Below are 20,744 nucleotides of genomic sequence, written 5' to 3' on the forward strand. Positions count from 1 at the left end.
AAAGTCACCTAGGATGGGAAAACTATTTTGTATGCCTTGAAAGTTTTTGGTATGCCTAAAATCATAGTTCAAAATCTTTTCATTTAAGTTTGAGTTTACAGTGAAAAGGTTGTAGCTAGTGCTTAGTCGTCAACAAACCTAACAAATGCTTCAAAAAAAAAAAAAAAAAAAAAAAAAACCTAACAAAACCAAAATGGGAAAGTTATTTGTTGGTTGTGCTAGCTTTTAAACCTTTATCATCACGAGTACGTTTGGACATGGTGCTTTGCACATCCGAGGTGTATGTCCCCTATCAACATCATCACGCACATATAAATCTACATATACTCCACCTATTTCTAATAGCCACCTTCCGACAGTATCATTAACACTGTCTAGCTAGCCAATAATCACCTCTTTCCTTTCTAAAGTTGTGATCAATCATAAACTTCAGAAGCCCTATATTAAACAAAATGAAATCAGAAGAAGTTATTAGGTTGCATAGAAACAACAGTATCATCAGTCCAAGAAGCCATACTCATGATAATCATAAAATCATTCCATACAATTATATCATGAGTCGATCATCTTCGTCATCAACAACGACAACAAGAACATCAAATTCATCAGCATCAATTAATCACCAATACCAATATTCTTACGACATCGATCGCGATCATATTGACTATAATTTCTCGATATCCTCATCATCAACTAATACCGAAGCTTCATTAGTCTCACGTAAATCCGGAGGTTCTCATCATGCAAAACAGAAACTATCTAATGTTACTAAGGGCGGACCCTTAATATTCTTCTCCATCATCAGATCATTTTTCCGTTGCACTTCTATCTGTAAATTATTCCCTAGTTATTCATGTCATTGGATTAACCTCCCTTCCAAAGTCTTAGCTATTGCTCCATCTTCATCCTCACCAAATTTAGGGCGTAAATTTACGGGCACCCTCTACGGGCACAAGAAGGGCCATGTTAACTTTGCCGTTCAGCATGACCCAAAATCCGAACCTGTTTTATTACTTGAATTAGGAACCTCCACCGCCATGCTAGTGAAGGAGATGTCATCTGGGCTGGTTCGAATTGCGCTAGAATGTGAGAAGAAACCATCCGATCAAACTAATGGGGGACGGGGCCGGTCCACCGGTAAGATTTTTCAAGAACCTATGTGGACTATGTATTGTAACGGGAAGAAATATGGGTATGCAGTTTCCCGGACATGCAGTGAATCAGATTGGCATGTTTTGAACACCATTCAAACAGTTTCAGCTGGTGCCGGTGTAATACCTATGGATAAAGCTCGGATGGAGAATTGGTCAGACGGAGAACTTATGTATATGAGAGCAAAGTTTGACCGAGTTGTGGGGAGTCGAGACTCTGAAGCGTTTTATATGCTGAGTCCTGATGGAACTGGAGGACCGGAACTCAGTATTTTTCTCCTCAGAATTTGATGGGTATTATTACTATATTCTTTTTCTTTTTTCGATTTTTAGTTATGATACGAGAGAAAATTCACTCTCCCTCCGTTTCTGGAAAATAATTACTTTCACTTTTTCAATTTGACCTATTTTTCGATAAAAATGAAAAATTAAAAATACATCTTTTCCAGAAACACAGGTAGTAGTAGTTTGTTTGCACATGGAATTAATTAAACTAGCTTCAAAAAAAAAACTAGCAATTCAGTATGTTGTGTTACATTATACTTTTATTATTATGAATAGTGCATTTGTAATCTTAATCATGTATCATGAAAATATTAAATTACACAGTCATATGCTCTGTGAGAGCGTCCACAATCATGAGACAGAACAAATACCAAATTAAAAGCTAAATTTTTTTGGTATTTTTAGAGTGAAGCGCAAAGGGAAAAAAAGTAATTTTAGTCAGGCGCAAAGGGAAAAAGAATAACTTTAGTCAGGGAAAAAGAATAACAAGTCCTCGTATCATGCCGTCACAATAAAAAATCATGCCGCCATAATTATTTTTTATTTTGGGGAAGCCATATTATCACTCGTTTTTTATGACATCGTAGTTTGATTGGTTACTCCAACAATCACTAATATTTCGGACAAGATCCATTTGAATGCCAACTGTCACTAACTATACGTTCCAAAGAATTATTTCTAAAAAGATACACATCCTTTCAGAAAGAAAAAGATTAGTGACGACTACCAAAATGTGAAGGGTTATATCCATTCACGAAACTCTTTCAATTCGATTTTGAAATCACTCTTCCAAAGGATATGACTTTACACGAAGAGTCTATGGAGGATGTAACGTTTTCATCGTTGTGAAGAGTCGTTGATCATGTATATAAAGTGATAAGCCACATTCATAATTCATTATAGAAACCAAAGTACACCCAACACAATTTTATTTCAGTGGCACTCATTGTAATCACAGTATCGAGAAAGACAAATGATAAGTTTGGCTCGACATTTTTTTGAGTTTGAAAAAAAAGAAAGATTTTTATAAGCTGGGAGACATATCATAGGTGATGCCATTAAGTCTTATGTGTGTGTGGTGTGTGTGTTTGTGCGGGGGGGGGGGGGGGGGGGGGGGGGGGGGATGCCTAAGTCAGAGGGGATGCCTAAGCGCTACAATCAGGGGAGAGAATTATGGAATAAGCGAGACATTGTATCTCGTTGCAAGAAAATAAAACAAGTAAACAGCAAGGATTTAAATCTCGATTGACTTTTCAACCCAGTTGACTGCAAGGATTCATATCTCGCCCAAATATTTCCCCCAAACATATATCGATTTTTTCTTCTGCTGTTTTTGTTTTCTTTAATGAAGAATAACATAAACCATAACTTAAATCCGAGGTTTGGAGTTGTTTTTTACCAATCAGGTGAAGGCGTTTGACTTACATGTGATGGTGATCACATGCCATGTTATTAATTTGATTTTGAGTATCAAACAATATAGAGGTATGTTTTTGAAAACCACACCTTTTACACTAATTTTATCTGAAAAGGAGAAGATACCAAGTGAACCCTAACTTTTTCGTTTGATAGGAGTATGGACCTGTGTAGTACTTTTAACAATCAATAGAATAAATTTTAATGCGAAAAAGTAAAAAGCACAAACACAAGAATTTTGTTAACGAGAAAAACTTCACTGGCATAAAAATCGCGGGATCTCGTCTAGCTTTGAATACCATACTGTATTAAACCGGTACAAACACTAGCCTACTATCAAACTTCGGATTGAGGCGTAGTTAAGACAGAATCAACCCTCCAAGCAATTCAGTTGCAGTTGTGTTTCTTGCGTCTCTTGAACCTCGGAATATTTACGCACTTGAATCCCTTAGCCGACGTCCTTTACATCCTTAGAGTTGCTTCAAAATCAGTGAATACTTTTGATACCATGCCTCTAATAAACAAGCCTATTTGATTTCCCTGTTAATATGTTCCAATCTGGGTTTGGAAATCTGTTTGTAGTAGACAAAGTCCAGCAAGCCTCACGAGTCCGAAACACTTATACTCTGTTAGCAGAGATAGCTTGGATTACTAACACCCTCTCAAGAAAAATCCAAAAAATTAAATAAGAGCTTAGATATTTATATTGAGGAATCAAAAAGTCATAGACGAAGAGAACTTTGTGATTTATATCTATCTTGTTCCTGATCTAAAGTCCGTGAACTTCAATAACCAGTAGAACGAGATCCGGATACTAAACAATCAGGTAAAATATAGTCTGATCGGGTTTCACAAATCCCTAACTAAAGTATTTACTTAAAGTCGTAACCAAGAATACAGTTCTGTGAAGAACCTAAGTTATAGAGGACGACTATAATTTTGCAACTAGGACACAAGAGTGTCAGAATTGAGATGTCATGTCGCAAAAATCTCTTTATTTATAGACTACTTTCAAGGCTTCATGTAACTTTGAATTCAAGCTAAAATAGATTGAGATCCAAACAAACACTTTCTAAGTTTAAATGAAATTATTATTAAGAATTCATATAAGCATGTGAAAAGTCCGCCTTCAAATTACACATAAGAATATGTATTATGGTCCAGGGTTCTGGAACCATGCATGCACAAGTTTATAGCGGAAAGTATGCCTTTGAACTTACAAGCACTTGGCGATGTTTTATAACACTCAAGACTAAACAATTATCCACAAGCCCAAAATGATTATGTGAATAAAGTTGTCTTAGAAGTGTCTATTAGAGTTGTAGCAAAAGCGAACATCGTCATATAAAATAGTTCGTGACCTTATGCTAAACTGTAACTGTACAGGTTTGCAAACCGCTGACAGTTCACGAAGCCAGACCCTAATGGTTTACAAACCTTGGCAGTTCGTGAAGTCAGACTCAAGGGGTTTGCAAACCTACCTATATTCTGTAAATTAGATGTAAAGGGTTCGCAAAATGGGTTTGCATACCTCTATAGTTTGCGGAATTCATATTGACTTGGGTATTGCGCCAAGTAGTTCTAAATCTCCCATTATTAAATTTGAAACATTCTCAATAGTCATATATAGATAACATGCATTGTTGCTTGGGAAATATTCAAATGTTCAACTTTAAACAAAAATAGTTTGTAAACAATAGAGTGTTTTGACCAAGACTGTTAAGGATCTATGGACATCCATTGCTTGAATCATATTTTGATAGTTTAACCAAGACAATCTTGGAATCAAAATTTCTTATTTGTAATATTAAATCTACTAAAATCATACAACACAGTCTCATAAGATGGAATGGTAAATGCGTGAGTAAATAGGATAGGTCGGTCTTCACATACCTTTTTGTTGATGAAGTTCTCGCAAATGTCTTCGTATATTTTTCAGTCTTCAATCTTCAAGGGTTATTTGGTGATATATGATACTCAACTACCATACTTCAATCCTAGTTCGAGACTTGACTTTATTAGACTAGAAATTAAGATATAATCTTATACATCTAACATTGACAACAATCTTGAGATAACAAAACTTTCGAGTTCGACCGAGTTATGCTCTAAGAATCTTCCCCTTTGTTAATTTAAGTAACAAAACTATAAATACGTATGTATTCAATAAAATAAACCTTTCAGCTCAATTTCCATACTACTTGATTTCTTGAATCTTCAACATCCGTTTGAATTCTCCATACTTCAAGTTCTTCCATGGTTCTGCAATGATCGTTTCTGCACCATTGTTGTAGAAGATCTATAGCGAATAAAAACTTATGAAATACACGTTTAGAGATTTTGTAGAATGACAAGTCAATCTACTCAATGGATGTTATATCGGTGCATAATACTTTAACTTACCTCGAGGTCCAATTGTACCAAACTTTGACGAAATATTGTTAGATCATTGCTTAGTTAAACCTACCAAGCGTTGGTTTATCAAGGTCGGTTGCCATATTTTAGTATCAAAACTCAAAAATCGGTTGATTAGAACTACTAGAGTCAACTTCGTTAGGTTAGACTATGAAATCTAGAAATGTTGAGACATACAAGTATTACTTTGAAGACCTGAATAATCCGAAGACGTATCAGCATCAACGAAGACATCATCCTTCTACTTGAGGTTAGTAATACAAGACTTGACTTGTTTCCATTTCTATTACATTACTTTCGAGTCGTTTAGATTGAAAACATAACATGCAAAGTTATATTTATAATACTCTAGTATTAAACACTTGATGATTTTATGGTCAAAGTATCAATGAGCAATATATAAGTTGTTTTACAACTTAAGGTATATTGAATTAGAGCTGGCAACGACCCGGGTTAGGGTCAACCCGTGGCGGGTTAGGCGGGTGACGGGTTTATTATGGCCAACCCTAGCTCGGCCCGTTCTATTCAACGGGTCTGTACTACTCAACCCTAACCCATAGACGGGTTAGCTCGGCGGTTCAGCGGGTTAACCCGTTTAGCAAACTACTTTATTGCCATGTTTGGCGGGTTAGGCGGGTGACGGGTTCATTATGGCCAACCCTAGCTCGGCTCGTTCTATTCAACGGGTCTGTACTACTCAACCCTAACCCATAGACGGGTTATCTCGGCGGGTTAACCCGTTTAGCAAACTACTTTATTGCCATGTTAAAAATGTTGCAGTTGAGGAGATTCGAACCTAGGACAACAAGGTTTTAAACTGAACTACATATCCACAAGACTGCCTGATCTTTTTTGACTCTAAATGCTTAATCTGCGCATTTAATATATACTTCGTTTATTCTCATTCCCAATCAGTACTCGAGAAACCCTAGACCCCATCGTATATATAAAGATGTTCCCATTAATCCCTAACTTCATATCCCTTCCACAGCAACAGCGGCGTCCCTGGTGCCACCATTATTTCTTCATATTATTCTCCTTAACTTCTGCAACCCTTTTTTGTCTTGTTCCAACTTGATCTAATCCATCTAAATATAATCCTTACATAGTATCCTTCACTTATTCCAATCCATACCAAGTAACCTAACAAAATCAAACTTCTTTATTATCCACCCAATCTCAAACTTCTTAATAAACAATCAGATTCTCTTCTTCATGATTGTATAGTTTATAAATAATCCATTCACTTCTTCATATTTTTTGTTCATGATACTTTGTCATTTTGAAACTACCAAGTTTTGAATAACAAGTTTGGGTATTTACTATTGCGAATTTGTATTAAAAATTATATCACTGTAATTTCTAAATGTATTATTTCATTAATTGGTTATGTGATGCTATTAACTGATTGGATTAGAAATGGAATTAAATTTTATTTTTTAGTGCTCAATATGGAGTTTTTTTTTTTTTTTTTTTTTTGAGTATTTGACGGACATGGATTGTTATTTATGTGGATTAAACCCAAACAAGGTGATTTCTTTACTTAATTTGGTCCCAAATACAGATGATTGGCGTTTAATTTTACAACTCAGAACCTTAGACAAACGGAACCAGGGAATCACACGGGTTGGCGGGTTAGCCCGCGGGTTAGGCGGGTCAACCCGTTTGACCCGCGGGTTCTAAAAGTTCAACTCTAGCTCGTCCCTATTAACTAACAAGCCGGGTTAGGTCCGGGTTTACGCGGGTCGGGTTAGGTCCAACCTGCGGGTTCTGACCCTAATTGCCAGTTCTATATTGAATTACGAAATATAACGTTTTTTTTTGAACTTCGTAATTGCGACATCTACATAATCTTTGTAACTCGTTACTATATTGTGTCGTGAACTTCAGTTTGATTTCATGCCTAGAAAGTTATGTTTAATCACATAAGCTTAAGGAAGTAAATGTATGAACTTGTTTCATAGTTGAAAGAAATCAATCGGATTAAAGGTCCGATTTTCATTGTAGATCTATAATACGAAGTTGGTAGTGTTCTTTGTATAACATCTTAATTATGAGAGTATCTAAAACTGGACTAGGTCCTGGGTTTTTTTATGTATTTGAGGCTTCCTCGTTAACAAATCTTGTTGTGTGCTTTTACTTTACTTTTCGCGTTATAGTTATTATTTTAATTATGATTAAAGTATTTGCACTGGTACGTTAATCTAATACTTAGGTTGATCCCATATGGTTGTGCCCAGTTTCATACTTGAACTATATACCAATTATATACCTTGTGGTTTGCTATCTTCTTGAGAGTGTATGTCTATATCAGATCACACAAGGTATCAGACTTATATGTGGATATCGAAAATATTGTTGTGTACTTGGTACCCTCGTCATTTCAAATACTACGATGATATTGTAATACCTCGATTTCGGCGTAGATTACGGTGGAATGAAATATAGGTAATGATTTGTCCTTTCCTATTACCGAGGCCTTTTCAGCACAATTGGCTCCAGAATTGGCAGAAAACTCTGCAGTTAAGCGGGTTCGGGCAGGAGTAATCCAGGGATGGGTGACCTCCCGGGAAGTTGTTGCTGGATGACCGCAGTGGCCCCGTTGAAAACCCCACACTGCCGGATGACTGCAGTGGCTAAGTGGGGACAATATCGGTGGAGGGATGGGTCATTACAAATGACATCAGAACCGACGACGGTTCACCTGCCGAATGTGGGAAGGTACACTGAAGGGATTGGTCCATATGCTTCTCATGAGGGGCAGGGAACGTCGGAGATCTGGGCTTGGATATATTTCGGAGTCGAGGTGGTGATATTGTAATACCCCGATTTCGGCGGTGGTTAACCGATGTAATGAAATATAGGTAATAATTTGTCCTTTCTTATTACCGAGGCCTTTTCACCACAATTGGCTCCAGAATTGGCAGAAAACTCTGCAGTTAAGCGTGCTCGGGCAGGAATAATCCAGGGATGGATGACCTCCCGGGAAGTTGTTGCTGGATGACCGCAGCGATGCCCGTTGAAAACCCCACACTGCCGGATAACCGCAGTAGCTAAGTGGGGACAATGTCGGTGGAGGGACGGGTCATTATAGATATGTTCTTCCTCTCAGACCTTACTTGTCTCTTTTGCATTATAGGTAAAAACCTACAGTTTGCAATTTACCTCCCCTTATATATATAATGCTCCATGAAGCCATATGTTATAGTAAAATAGTGCTAGATAATTTTTTCCTTTTTTGTCAACTAAATCGACAAAGGTGAAAAAAGAAGGGATCATAGTGAACTAAACAAAAGACTTATCGAGAATAAAGATAACATACCATCTTCATCAAGGAGAGATACATATATAGTCATCTCCTATAATTTCACGGTCGCACTCTCCATAAAAATATACCAATTAAACACAAGTTTAAATTACAAGACTTGACTTTATAGAACCTACAAGACTTGTTCTTGTGAATTCATATCTTTAAATGTAGATTACCAGACTTGTTCTCATAGGAATAAGATTCGTATACAGTTCCGATATGATTTTTGAGATCGTCCAGGAGTTTTTGTATACAATCAGGTACCCGGATCTTTGTTATATACCACTGATTGTGCAAGAAAGATAAAACTTATAACAATCGTATTCAAGGATCTTTTTTGAATCTACTTGTTGGTAGTATTAGGTTTTGTTTTATAGGTCGGAACGAAAATGTTGGTGGTGTACTTGGTACCCTCTTCTTTTCACAACCTCCATTTACAGATCTCTACCTATTTTTATTTGATAAAGAAATTGATCCCATGTAGATTTTTAGCTAGCACATAACTTGGTATACAAATAAAATTCAAATCCGTTCACCAGACCATCGTTTGCACAAGAAAATCAGGATGGGACAAAATAATAATTCTGCGATCTAAAGGGAGGTTTGATGAGATTGCCTTCACACTGCAATCACTGTTTTTCTTTAATACTTTCCCTTAAAATGTCAAAACGTTTTCGTAATCATTATTTCTCTATTCCAACTCATTAGATTTCTTTAACGATAAATCTTCTCAAAACAAAATTATGGAACAATATTTGTTATGATCATCCCGAGTCACTAATACTCAAAGATTACATCAAAATCTTGAGTTTGATTCTTTTGGCGACATTTTTCATCAATATATAAATTGATAATTGATTAAAGTTAAACAAATTATTGTGTTTCTTGAATATCTTCACAAATTGCAATAACAATTAATAATTTATAAAAGCCTTATCAATTAGTTAAGAGAAAAGAAAATCAAACAAAAGTCAATTAACAAAATATTAATGTAACGTGGACTTTATAGTTTCTTTTTCCCCATCGAAATAGAGAATATTTGTTAAGAACCGGTAAAATTGGTAAATAGTAAGAACTACTGCAATTGAATTTTCTTTTCACCTCCCTTGATTCTGTTTCAAACACTTCTCGACCAAAGTCCAACTTTCCCCTGAATTATTTTGGTAACCCTGTAACAAAAATAAGAAAAAGAAAGAAAATTTTAGGTTTCCCTATACCAAAGAATGGAAAAATGGAAACAAATTTGGATGGGGGGCGGGAAGTAAATTTTGGGTTCCCCTTCAGAAATTCGGGTGGAAATGACAGGGTTTCGTTTTATTTCGAGCCCATATACCTGGTTCAGGTGGAAATGACAGGGTTCGTCCTAGGGTTTTAGTAATTCTTCTTCGGTGGACAAATACAGTTCTAGCTGGTCAATTAACAGAGACGACAGAAATTCATGTTTGCTTCCAATCAGTAGTGATTTGATTGTGTCTACGAGGATATTTGACCCTCTTCCACTTAGAAGAAGAACGAACTACGCACATAGGGGAGGAGGTATGTTGGTTTTCAATGATTCATTTAAGGGTTTTGTTTGTTATTGATAGATAGATGGATCATGTTGTTTCGTGTTCAGGGGTTTCTTTTTTGGTTATTGCAAGTCCGAAGGAATGCATGCTAACTGATTGAGGAAATTATCTGGAGAAAATAAATTGTTTAAAATGCGTATTACCTAGGTTCTGGAAATGTGTAAATTGGAAAAAAGAATACTTCATGACAAATGTTCGTTTATTTTTTGTATTGACAACTCTACGTTTAGCTAGGATGATGGAAGTGTTATGGTTGAGGATACCTATGCTATTGGTAATTCTTGTACCATGGTATCAAGATCAGAAATCATAGTTGAAGTAGACACTAGCCCTGTTGTGTTGGTTGGGAAATTGAGTGCTTGTGATGAAATGGCCTCTAGTGAGCTCATAACGAAGAAAACTGATGAAAGAATAGATGCATCCATGGAGCTCAACAGCATTTTGGGGGTCTGTAGTAAAATAGTTTTTTCCAATGCTTTCTTCCTAAGTGACTGTTGAAACGTTTTGTCAGCCCCACCGTGCAAGCGCTTAACTAGTAGTTACTACACCTTCTGACCAGAGCCTGAGCCTTGAGTAAATGATTATAGAACTGTCTGGTGAATGTCACCTAGTTTACCATATACACCATTTTGATAATTAGTTGGTAAGAGTTTAGTCATCAAAATATGTTTTCTTTTCTTTTACTGAATGATGTCTAATTTGTTGAAGTTTAATCTTTTCTTGAAGCAACACAATCTCACAGAGAAAAAAAAAGGGGGGAAAAGTCAAGTATTTAGAATGGTTGGAACAACAAAGATGGGCAATGTGATGGGAAGATTAGTGAAGAAAAATTTAGGAGAGATGGGGTTCAACATGAGTGGTGGACCTGTCAATTGGTTTCCTGGTCACATGGCTTCTGCAACTCGCGCCATTCGTGACCGGCTCAAACTTGCTGACCTTGTTATTGAAGTTCGCGATGCTCGTGTAAGTTCTCTTTCATATGCACTGATCGCAATTTCTCCTTGCGCATGCATTTCGTATAAAATTGTAAATTTGACTGATAATGAAGCGTTGGAACCCTACAGATTCCGTTATCATCTGTGAATGGAGATCTTCAGGATGTTCTATCTAGCAAAAACCGAGTTATTGCTCTCAACAAGAAGGATTTGGCCAATCCCAATATAATGCATGTAAGTGTTGATTATTCCTCTTTATTTATCTACTTCTAATCCTTTTTCTTCTCCTAATCTTTTGTAATTTTCACAGCGATGGACTGGATATTTTGCTTCACTTAAGCAAGATTGCATGACAATAAATGCACACAGCCAAAACTCCGTCAAGAAGGTTAGTTGATGATTTAACGACTTTTCTGTGACTTACAGTTAACATCGCCCTTATGATTTGCTTAAACATGCTGAGTTCATCACGTAGTTTGGAAACGTAACTATGTTATTTAGATCATGGAGTAGTTTATGCCTTTGATCAAATTTCGCGTTAACTTTAAATGTATCACAGCTTCTGGAATTTGCAGAACTGAAGCTGAAGGAAAAGATTTCTAAGGAACCCACACTTATAATTATGGTGGTTGGTGTTCCTAATGTTGGCAAGTCGTCGCTTATTAACTGCATCCACCAGATCGCATCTGCACGCTTTCCTGGTAACCTTTTTCGAGGGTCTCGCGAATAAATTAGTGTTTATGTCGACATATGGCCATTAGGAACTGAATTTATTACCTTCCAATACCTTCTAGCTTGAAATATTTCGTGGAGCATGATTATGTATTAATTTTTCATAGCACAGCAGAAGCTGAAACGGGCTTCAGTGGGACCTTTACCAGGCGTAACTCAAGATATTGCAGGATTTAAGGTGTGGTACATTTCATATTTTGTTACCGATACGTCATTTTGACAATCACTGTAATTTTCAGTGCTACCGCACGTGTGGTTCTTTTTATTTGCGGTCGTCTGCTAACTTTGACCATGAACATACAGATTGCACATCACCCGAGCATATATGTTCTTGATACTCCAGGTATACTTGTTCCAAGTATCCCCGATATAGAGACAGGGCTAAAGCTTGCACTAACAGGTATTTTTTCTGTTATGAGTTGCATTCAACCATTTCTGTCATACTTTTCGACAATATCCATTTTATTTCTGCAAGTGTGCGATATTAATAGCAACCTGTTTTTTCATTGTCAGGAAGGTTTTAAGAATATGTTACCTGCTTGTCATAAAATATGCTTCTACTTGAGAAATTATGTTTTTTCTGTAAACTAAAAGAAATGACTTTCATTGTAAATATATATGCAAATTAATCATTTGGTCATATAGCGACAGAGCATTGAATTCATCTCAATAATGTAGGATCTGTTAAAGATTCGGTGGTTGGTGAAGAACGTATTGCGCAATACCTACTGGCTATTTTAAACATTCGAAGCACACCCCTTCACTGGAAGAACTTGAACAACAGACGACTCGAAGCGTCTTTGTGTGGAGACAATGGAAAGGACTATAAACCGAAAAAAGGAATACAGCAAAATGCGGGTGATGTCCATTATATTGAGGTAATGCATGATATTTCTCTAGTACTATCAGCCTGTCACTGAGAATGCGTTTCTCTATGTAACATGGGTCTTGTTAGACTAATTTTGAGAAGCTAAATTTCTTTGATTCTCCTCTGTTTCTTTATAGGATGTTGTATCAGAAGTCCAGTGTGCATTGTACGTCACACTGTCAGAATTCAATGGTAATTTGGAGGATGAAAGTGATTTAGAGTGTCTGATAGAGAAGCAGTTTGCAGCTCTTCAAAAAGCATTTAAAATACCTGCTCATAAGGCATCAGATGACGCTCGGAGGATGGTATCGAAGAAGTTCCTTGCTCTATTTAGAATGGGTAAACTTGGTCGATTCACTCTCGACGATGTACCCGGTGATATTAACCCGTCATCTTCATTATCTAACACTGAATCTTGAATGTTTATGCTCACGTGCTTACTCTTGCATTCATGTAAAAGAAACACACAAGTTTTTGCAAGAAAAACACATGAAACTTTCAATCACTGCCCCTGAATTCGTTCTCGTTGCAATGAGTTATACCTGGTTATCTGTACTACCATATATTATTTATTATACATCAATCATAACCTGATGATTTTAGCTTATGAATTCCTAGTGAAAGCATATTTGAGGGTTGGTAAACCAAGTTTCACCGATGCGTTCCAAGGAATATTCCTGTTAACCTGTGTACTTATTATTTCTTCTAAGAAGTCCCAAACTACATTTTTATTTGCAAGATAGGGACTCCCATAAAAGCAAGTAAGAGACCATTCCTTAGGATCAAAATTAGTTGACAACTGTTAATATTCCATTGTACTACATCAAAGAAAAAAACATTTAACCTATTGCAAAACCTATTGGATCAGCTATATGGTAATTAGGGAGTGAAGATACCAAAGATTTAACTAGGGGTATTTGAGACTTAGTCCTCTGGTTTTTCCTTTTAAATCAGTTGTTTAAGGTGGTTTTGTATGAAGGGGTTAGCCCATCCTTGAACATTCCATGCTAAGAGTTTCATCCTATCATAGAGTTCCAACGAACAGTGCAAGAAAAATTAAAAAATAAGTTTCCAAAAGCTACTAGTGAACAACAATGGGGATGTTAATAAAGTGCCACACTTTCGATTTTATATTTAAGAAAGTACCATCATTTTTTTCAGAATTTATTTAGTGCCACACATTTGACCTTTTCCATCCAGTTTTTTTCAAAATACAGTTAACATCTGTTAGTGCACAGGTGACAGTAGTTCAGCTTAGTAAAAAACATTTACGCCCTCGAATCATCTCATTATAGTGAGTTAAATCAAGTCATCATTGCAAGTCGTTAGCGAGTTAAGTCGTGAGTAAGAGTTAAATCAAAATCAAGAACTCAGACATAACTCGCAACCAAAGTCGAGAATAACCATCAAAGTCAAACCCACCAACAGAAAACTGATCAAAATCACCTACTAATACCCCTGTCGGATCCACAAAAATTTATCAAGATGAGAACACAATTGACTATGACCTTTTAGTAATCCTTCTTTGGGGCATTTCATCGAACAGATAGACCACGTCGAGTTCATCCGGCAGCAACAGCACCAAGTTTGTCTTTGCCGTCTTCTCACTGCCCAAATTCAGTAACACACAGACCACGTCGAGATCATACATTCACCACTTGGTTGAACAGAAGCAACATCTGGTTTTCTATTAATGAAACCAAGTCTCTTCTTTGCTCCATCGACAAGACGATGAAATGAAACCACGTACTGCACTGCTCTATAATTTTCAATTCGTTGATTTGTCCCAGGTTAAAACTGTTTAGAGGAAGAGACTTTCACCAAACCGACTCCAGATTCTATGTAGTTTTCATTATATTGGATTGTTCTACAGGACTTGTGTACATGGTTGAAAGATATCCACAACCACTAGCTATTTTGGTTTACCTGAAATACATAACAAACCAGTATATAAGAATACGGTAAGATAGCACCAATCCCCCTTCAACAGAATCACACACAGAACGGTAATATTAAAGGCTGTCATATAACCTTCATAAACATAGAGTTCAATAATCAACGGTTACTAAATGCAAGGGGGGGCAAAGGCTTACCCGATTTTCGTTTTGGAACAATCCCTGACGGCCATCCACCACCAAGCAATCCATTTCTTGCAATTCTAACATTTACAACAGCATAGACCAACACGGGTTCAAGCCTCCATTGCAGCATGAAATTCATTATGTAACTTCATACCCAAGTGCACCACACTCCCTTGTAAACAGAAGCGACAAGTTCTTATGTAGAACTATTTTCACGACTTGAAATCTGTTCAAAACTCAATCGAATTCCGAAACCCATTTTGACCATCAAACCCATCCAGGAACAACAATTCTTCATCTCCTTCTCAGTTCAAGAACACTGTAATCTACTTCACCCACTCTAGAAATCCATCAAGCCATGGCAGTCAACAGGCAGCTGCAACGAGAACTCGGTTGTTGATTGTCGAGTGAAGCTGGTGGTTCAAGCAATTTTGCAAACACCTACATGCGTTCTGCTGGTGGCATATATATGCACCACTGTTCGATTTCCAATCCTCCCATGTTCTTCACTACAATATCAAATTCATAAAAACTGATTCATTCATTCAATCCTTTCTTCAATCTAACACGGCTCCAATTATTCATCTCAGACTCGAATCATCCACCCCTGTTGGCTTCAATTCCTAGCCACTGCCAAACCAAATCAAACAACACATTCTTTCTGCCACACCATATTCCCAGGTTTTGACCAGAAACCCCATCTCTCATATGTATTATAGGTTCTAACAAGTCACAATCATAATCAAATAATTTCCTTTGGTGTTGATTCACAATCAAAATAATTAGAAACCCTAATTAACTGAAGTACAAAATTTAACGTATGAAACTGAAAAAAATGAAAATCAAGTTAAACCCTATTCTTAAACCAACCTCAATTCAATGAATTAAACCTAATTTTGACAAACCCTGAAATTCTTCCCCAATTTGAGAAATTATTAAATCATGATTAACAAGAATCACTTGATTGACAAGAATAACTGAAGAAAAAATGTTTAGTGGTGATGGCAGTAGTGATACACGAGAAGTCGAAGAAGAAGAGAATTAGAAGAAAGTTGAAGCTCTTCTCTGCTTGTGCAGTTTCGACTGTGTTGGAGAAGAAGTGAGAAGACGTTCCCTTGGAAGAGAAGAGAGAACATAAGAGCTAGCACTATGGTGCTACCCCTCCCTTCCATATCCTTCTCTATCTCTCAAAACCCAAAAAATCCATCTCCGTCTCCTAAATCCCTATTCGTATAGGGAAATCACCTCAGTTCCCTATAAGGGGATCAGAGTACCCGTATATTTTTATGATTTACGGGTACTGAGTAACCGTATAACCGTTGATATGGCTACTCAGTACCCGTAGCTTTTTACACGGCTACTGAGTACCCGTTTCAGAAATATTATTTGTTTGACCTTTTTCTTTTGACACCTCTCTCACACCCGATCCTAACCATCCATCATTAATAACGGCTCTATTCCGCATACCGTCGGATCTCAACGGCCATTTTTTCAAAATCCTCTATAAATACCACTCTAATTCTCTACTCAAACCACACCAAATCAATTGATTTCTTATTTTCTCCTTCTTACATCAATTGATTTCTTCTTTCTCTTCATCTTACTATACCTCTTTGATTTTTATATTTATCATCTACCACTCAAGTTTTTATATCTTAGTTTCATTCAAAATGGTGAATAATTTTGTGACACGAGAAGAGGTCGATCTTACTACTGCTTTTATTTATGTGAGTATGGACGAGATTGTGGGTTCGGGGCAAAAAACCGCTATGTTTTGGATACGTATTCATCAATTTTTTGAGGAACGCAATGGCAATCCATATGAAAGAGATTGGGAAGCTTTAAAAACCAAGATCAAAAATATTAAAAAAGATGTCAAAGAATTTGTGTCCATTCTTAACGCTATATATCGGAAAATCAAAAGCGGTGCGAGCCACGAAGATTTGGTAAGTTTTATTAATTTGTTAAGTTTTTCCATATAGTTGGTGATAATTAGGGCTGAACATGGTATCGGTTAACCGTTGGAAACCGACCGAATCAGACCAATAAGCAAGAAACCGAACCAAACCATTTAGATTTGGATTGGTTTGGTAAAAGAAGTTGAAAAACCGACATTACTGGTTTGGTTTTGGTTTGACCTGAAAACCGAACCAAAAACCATTGGGGAACCGATTAATTTTTAAACTTAGTTTCTACCGTCGATTTAAAAGTATTAGATTCTACCCATTGATTTAGAGGATAAATAGAAACCCTAAATCTAATATTTCATTATGATACTCTCCCTCTTTCTCTTTCTCCTTCTCTCAGCCGCCTCCCTTCTCCACCCCCAACAACAGCTGCTGCTACTCGACTTTTTTCTTCCCGTCTTCCTTCTTTTTTATTTGTCAATATCTAAATTAAGATATATTATATATCTTCTTTTGATCTCTAGAATTACAGTAAGCTTTAACTATTCTTGATTTATTTATTTTGTCTGTGTATTTGTGTAAACCAATACTATCGGCAACTACGATTTTTTTATCTGTAAATTTGTGTATTTTTTTTTTTGGTTTGACATAATTATTGGTTAACCAAAAACCACTGGGACAAACCGAAACCAACTGAAGCCATTTGGAAACCGAACCAATGGTTAATGGATTGGTTTGGTTTAGATTTTTAGAAACCAATAATATTGGTTTCGGTTTTGGTTTGGCTAGAAACCGAACCAAAACCGACCATGAACAGCCCTAGTGATAATAGTAATAAACCTAATGTTTCTTATATAATTTTTCAGACAAGAGATGGTCGCTTGCGATTCCAGGAACAAAGAGGACAACCATTCAAGTATGATGCATGTTATGAATTGTTTTGAGCAAAGGTCCCTGGATTTAATTATGAACTGACTGTGAGCCAAAACAGTGAGTTGTTTAATAATCATCGTAACTTTGTATCAGTCGAAGATGGTAGTGAAGTTCTTCCCAATGGAGAAACTCGTTGGAAATACAAGGAAAATGCACGTCCTATAGGAACAAAGAAAGCCAAAAAGCTAGCCAGAGAGAAGAAGGATCGTGAGCAAGGTATATATAGAGAAGGTGGTGAGGGAACATCTTCGGTTAAGATGGAAGAAGATCTGATCTATCAACAAAGTGCTAGTATTTTGGAGTATCTTAAGGAAACACGATCAAGGAAGGAAAAAATGAGAATGGAACAACAATGCCCACACCAAACATATTGGTCGAACTAATGTGTTCATTGGTAAAGATATTGTGAATCATTTATACATGGTCAGTATACTTAGCCATACACTGTAGAAAGAGATTTTACGGATAAGTATACTGATCCTAATACTGTACAAAATAGATTTCACGGATATGTATACATATCCATATACTATTTAAATGATTTCACGAATTAGAGTAATTGTAAACCATATGCCATCAAATATACACGTTATCATTTGCATACATAATTTAAACCCAAAAATAATTTAAAATCTGTTATTACATATGCGTGTAACATTCGAAATCTTAAAACACAACAGTGAAATACATCCTATGCCTCAACATCATCATCGTCATCCTCAGAATCCTCATCATCATCGCCAGAATCCTCATCGTCATCTCCATCATGTTGATATTCATCTCTTACATGTCCGTCTGCATGAACATGTTCAATTGCATGTTCAAAGTCATCTGAGATTTGATCATTGTAATCTCCATAATAATCAAATACCCCATCTTCGTTTTGGCCAGGAACAACTTCTTCTTCTAAGTCTGTATCTTCATAATATCCTTCTGATGATGGAAGTACCACGTATTCCATATCTGAACCCTCCAAACTAGACAATTCCCCTGCCGCGCCTCCTCGTCCAGGACGCACAGCGATGTGCTTGGCAAGATCATTTCTTAGTTGTAGGTGGAGTTCTAGGTTTTTCAGAGATGACATAAATACACGACCGTTAACGGTAGGTTTCGGAATCGGAACAGGAACAACTCTGTCCCAATCCGAATCCCGACGTTCATGCTCGATAATCATGTTGTGTAAAATAAGACAACATTTTATAATTAGATTCAAGTCAGATTGGTGCCAAAACTTACAGGGAGATCCGACAATTCTGAATTTACCCTGAAGCACTCCAAAAGCACGCTCGACATACTTTCTTTTAGCTATTTGATACTTGTTGAACCTCACATAGTCGGGAATGTCCTATGTCTGAGAAAAAGCTTGTACAATTATAGTCAACTTTGGATAGATACCATCGACTAAGAAATAACCCATATTGTATTGGTGACCGTTGATGACATAATTGCATGGAGGTGCTACACCCTTTAGCATGTTATCAAAAAGGGGTGAGTGTGCCAACACATTCAAATCGTTATTTGATCCAGGCATTCCATGGCCATTGCATACAATCAACACTACCAAGCATTCCGGGAAAACCTCGGTCCGCATTCTCAGCTAGCAACCTCTGAACATCTTCAGGATTGGGTTCACGCAAATATCTTTCTCCAAAAGTCATACAAACGGTGTGGCAAAATCTTTTAAGATAATAGTATATTGTGGTGGCACCCATAGGAGTATAATCATCAGTACTATCAGCTGGCGTACTTTTGCATAAACATTTCATCACGGAAACTAATTTCATATGCGGAGAATTCCCCATAGTACCGGTTGCATCCGTACGTTGATGCTAGTCCGGATCCATTTCAAGCAATTTTCCTAACTATTTCTCGAATAAGTCTTCCCTCACGCCTAAACGTTGTTTGAATTGTCTAGAGGTATAACCGGTTCCAGGCGTAAAATAATCATTCATCATTTTGGCATCATGCCACACTCGATCACACGTTATTACACTACGTGTCTGTACCTCCCTTGGTACAAGTTGTCTAATAATACGCAATCGTTCATCCAAACATAGTTGTGTAAACATTAGCAAAGCTTTCTCTTCTTCATCACAGTCACTAGATGTATCCAAATAGATTCCATATTTAGCTCTCACATAAGAACCCATTAGACTCATTATGCACCTTAACAAACAACAAACATAGTATCAATTTGTGTATACCCTACATAAATACAAATCTACATTGATATGGCAGTTTACATACATTTCATTCAACATACATCAAGACACACAACAAATAATCGTGGATTTTTCACTAAATATATGTTTTAATAATGTTATTGAATTGCATACTACATATCCAACAACCTAATATACAATTTCATCAAAATTAAAATCAAATTAATTTGAAACCCTAACATTAGAATAACTCACCTTAGATGATTTTTTGGATGAAATTCGAAATTGAAGAATGGATTTGTTTCCACTTGTAGTAACGATTAAACCATTTTAATCTAAGCAATCGAATCACAATGAATCTACATGAAAATCGAAAGGGGGTAAGAGGGGTTTTGAGAGGATGAAAATTAGAGAAAAAGAAGAAATGGTCGACTGGAACTGAGTTCTGTGAACTTAAACCTACGAAACGCGTACTGAGTACCAGTTTTTGGTCAAGTCAACGAGTTGACTTATACGTGTACTGAGTACCCGTTTGGAACTGTTCATACGCGTACTGAGTACCCGTTTCGTGTAGGAAAGGGATGAGAGGGCACCATAGCAAGCTTGGTTTCCTTGTGCCATCCCTTCCCTATATTTGAGGGATAGGGAAGGGATAGCTAGCACCATAGTGCTAAACTATTAAAGGAGATATGAGGACAGTTAAGTAATTGTATTATGAAAAATTGACCAGGTCAGTCATAAATGACCAATCATGTGGGCCTTGACGGAATTCATAACAGAAATGGCAGTTTATAAATTCTGAAAAAATATGTGGCATTTTCTTAAACCGGAAAATCAAAGTGTGGCATTTTTTTAAAATTCCCAACAATTATTAGAGAAAGGGAATTTAATTAGGGGTAGGACCCAACCCCAAAGCAGTACCTAATCAAAGAGGAGTGTTGAATAAAACTTATGAGGTAAGAGAAATTAAAATTAATTGGG

The 20,744-nt window shown here is 36.7% G+C and overlaps 3 protein-coding genes and 1 long non-coding RNA gene across 4 annotated transcripts; 2 read left to right on the plus strand and 2 right to left on the minus strand.

The window, feature by feature from the left end:
- The first annotated feature begins 330 nt into the window (after positions 1 to 330).
- LOC113323374 (protein MIZU-KUSSEI 1-like) lies at positions 331 to 1,729 on the plus strand. The gene has a single exon (XM_026571666.1). It carries the CDS (start codon positions 453 to 455, stop codon positions 1,440 to 1,442), a length of 990 nt encoding a protein of 329 aa, XP_026427451.1. The 5' UTR covers positions 331 to 452; the 3' UTR covers positions 1,443 to 1,729.
- A 7,994-nt stretch (positions 1,730 to 9,723) lies between these two features.
- Positions 9,724 to 13,287, plus strand: LOC113321312 (short integuments 2, mitochondrial-like). Its single transcript, XM_026569209.1, has 9 exons — positions 9,724 to 10,113; positions 10,872 to 11,108; positions 11,210 to 11,314; positions 11,391 to 11,468; positions 11,640 to 11,781; positions 11,920 to 11,990; positions 12,116 to 12,212; positions 12,491 to 12,690; positions 12,818 to 13,287. Exons 2-9 carry the CDS (start codon positions 10,923 to 10,925, stop codon positions 13,097 to 13,099), a joined length of 1,161 nt encoding a protein of 386 aa, XP_026424994.1. The 5' UTR covers positions 9,724 to 10,113; positions 10,872 to 10,922; the 3' UTR covers positions 13,100 to 13,287.
- Positions 13,288 to 13,934: 647 nt separating this feature from the next.
- LOC113325446 lies at positions 13,935 to 16,014 on the minus strand. Its single transcript, XR_003348035.1, has 2 exons — positions 14,774 to 16,014; positions 13,935 to 14,606 (listed from the first exon to the last, which is right to left on the minus strand). It is a non-coding gene; the product is annotated as an uncharacterized LOC113325446 (long non-coding RNA).
- A 2,278-nt stretch (positions 16,015 to 18,292) lies between these two features.
- Positions 18,293 to 18,775, minus strand: LOC113324486 (acidic leucine-rich nuclear phosphoprotein 32 family member B-like). The gene has a single exon (XM_026572807.1). It carries the CDS (start codon positions 18,773 to 18,775, stop codon positions 18,293 to 18,295), a length of 483 nt encoding a protein of 160 aa, XP_026428592.1.
- Positions 18,776 to 20,744: the final 1,969 nt, after the last annotated feature.

Source organism: Papaver somniferum, chromosome 11 (assembly GCF_003573695.1).
Source record: "Papaver somniferum cultivar HN1 chromosome 11, ASM357369v1, whole genome shotgun sequence".
Classification (NCBI taxonomy): domain Eukaryota; kingdom Viridiplantae; phylum Streptophyta; class Magnoliopsida; order Ranunculales; family Papaveraceae; genus Papaver; species Papaver somniferum.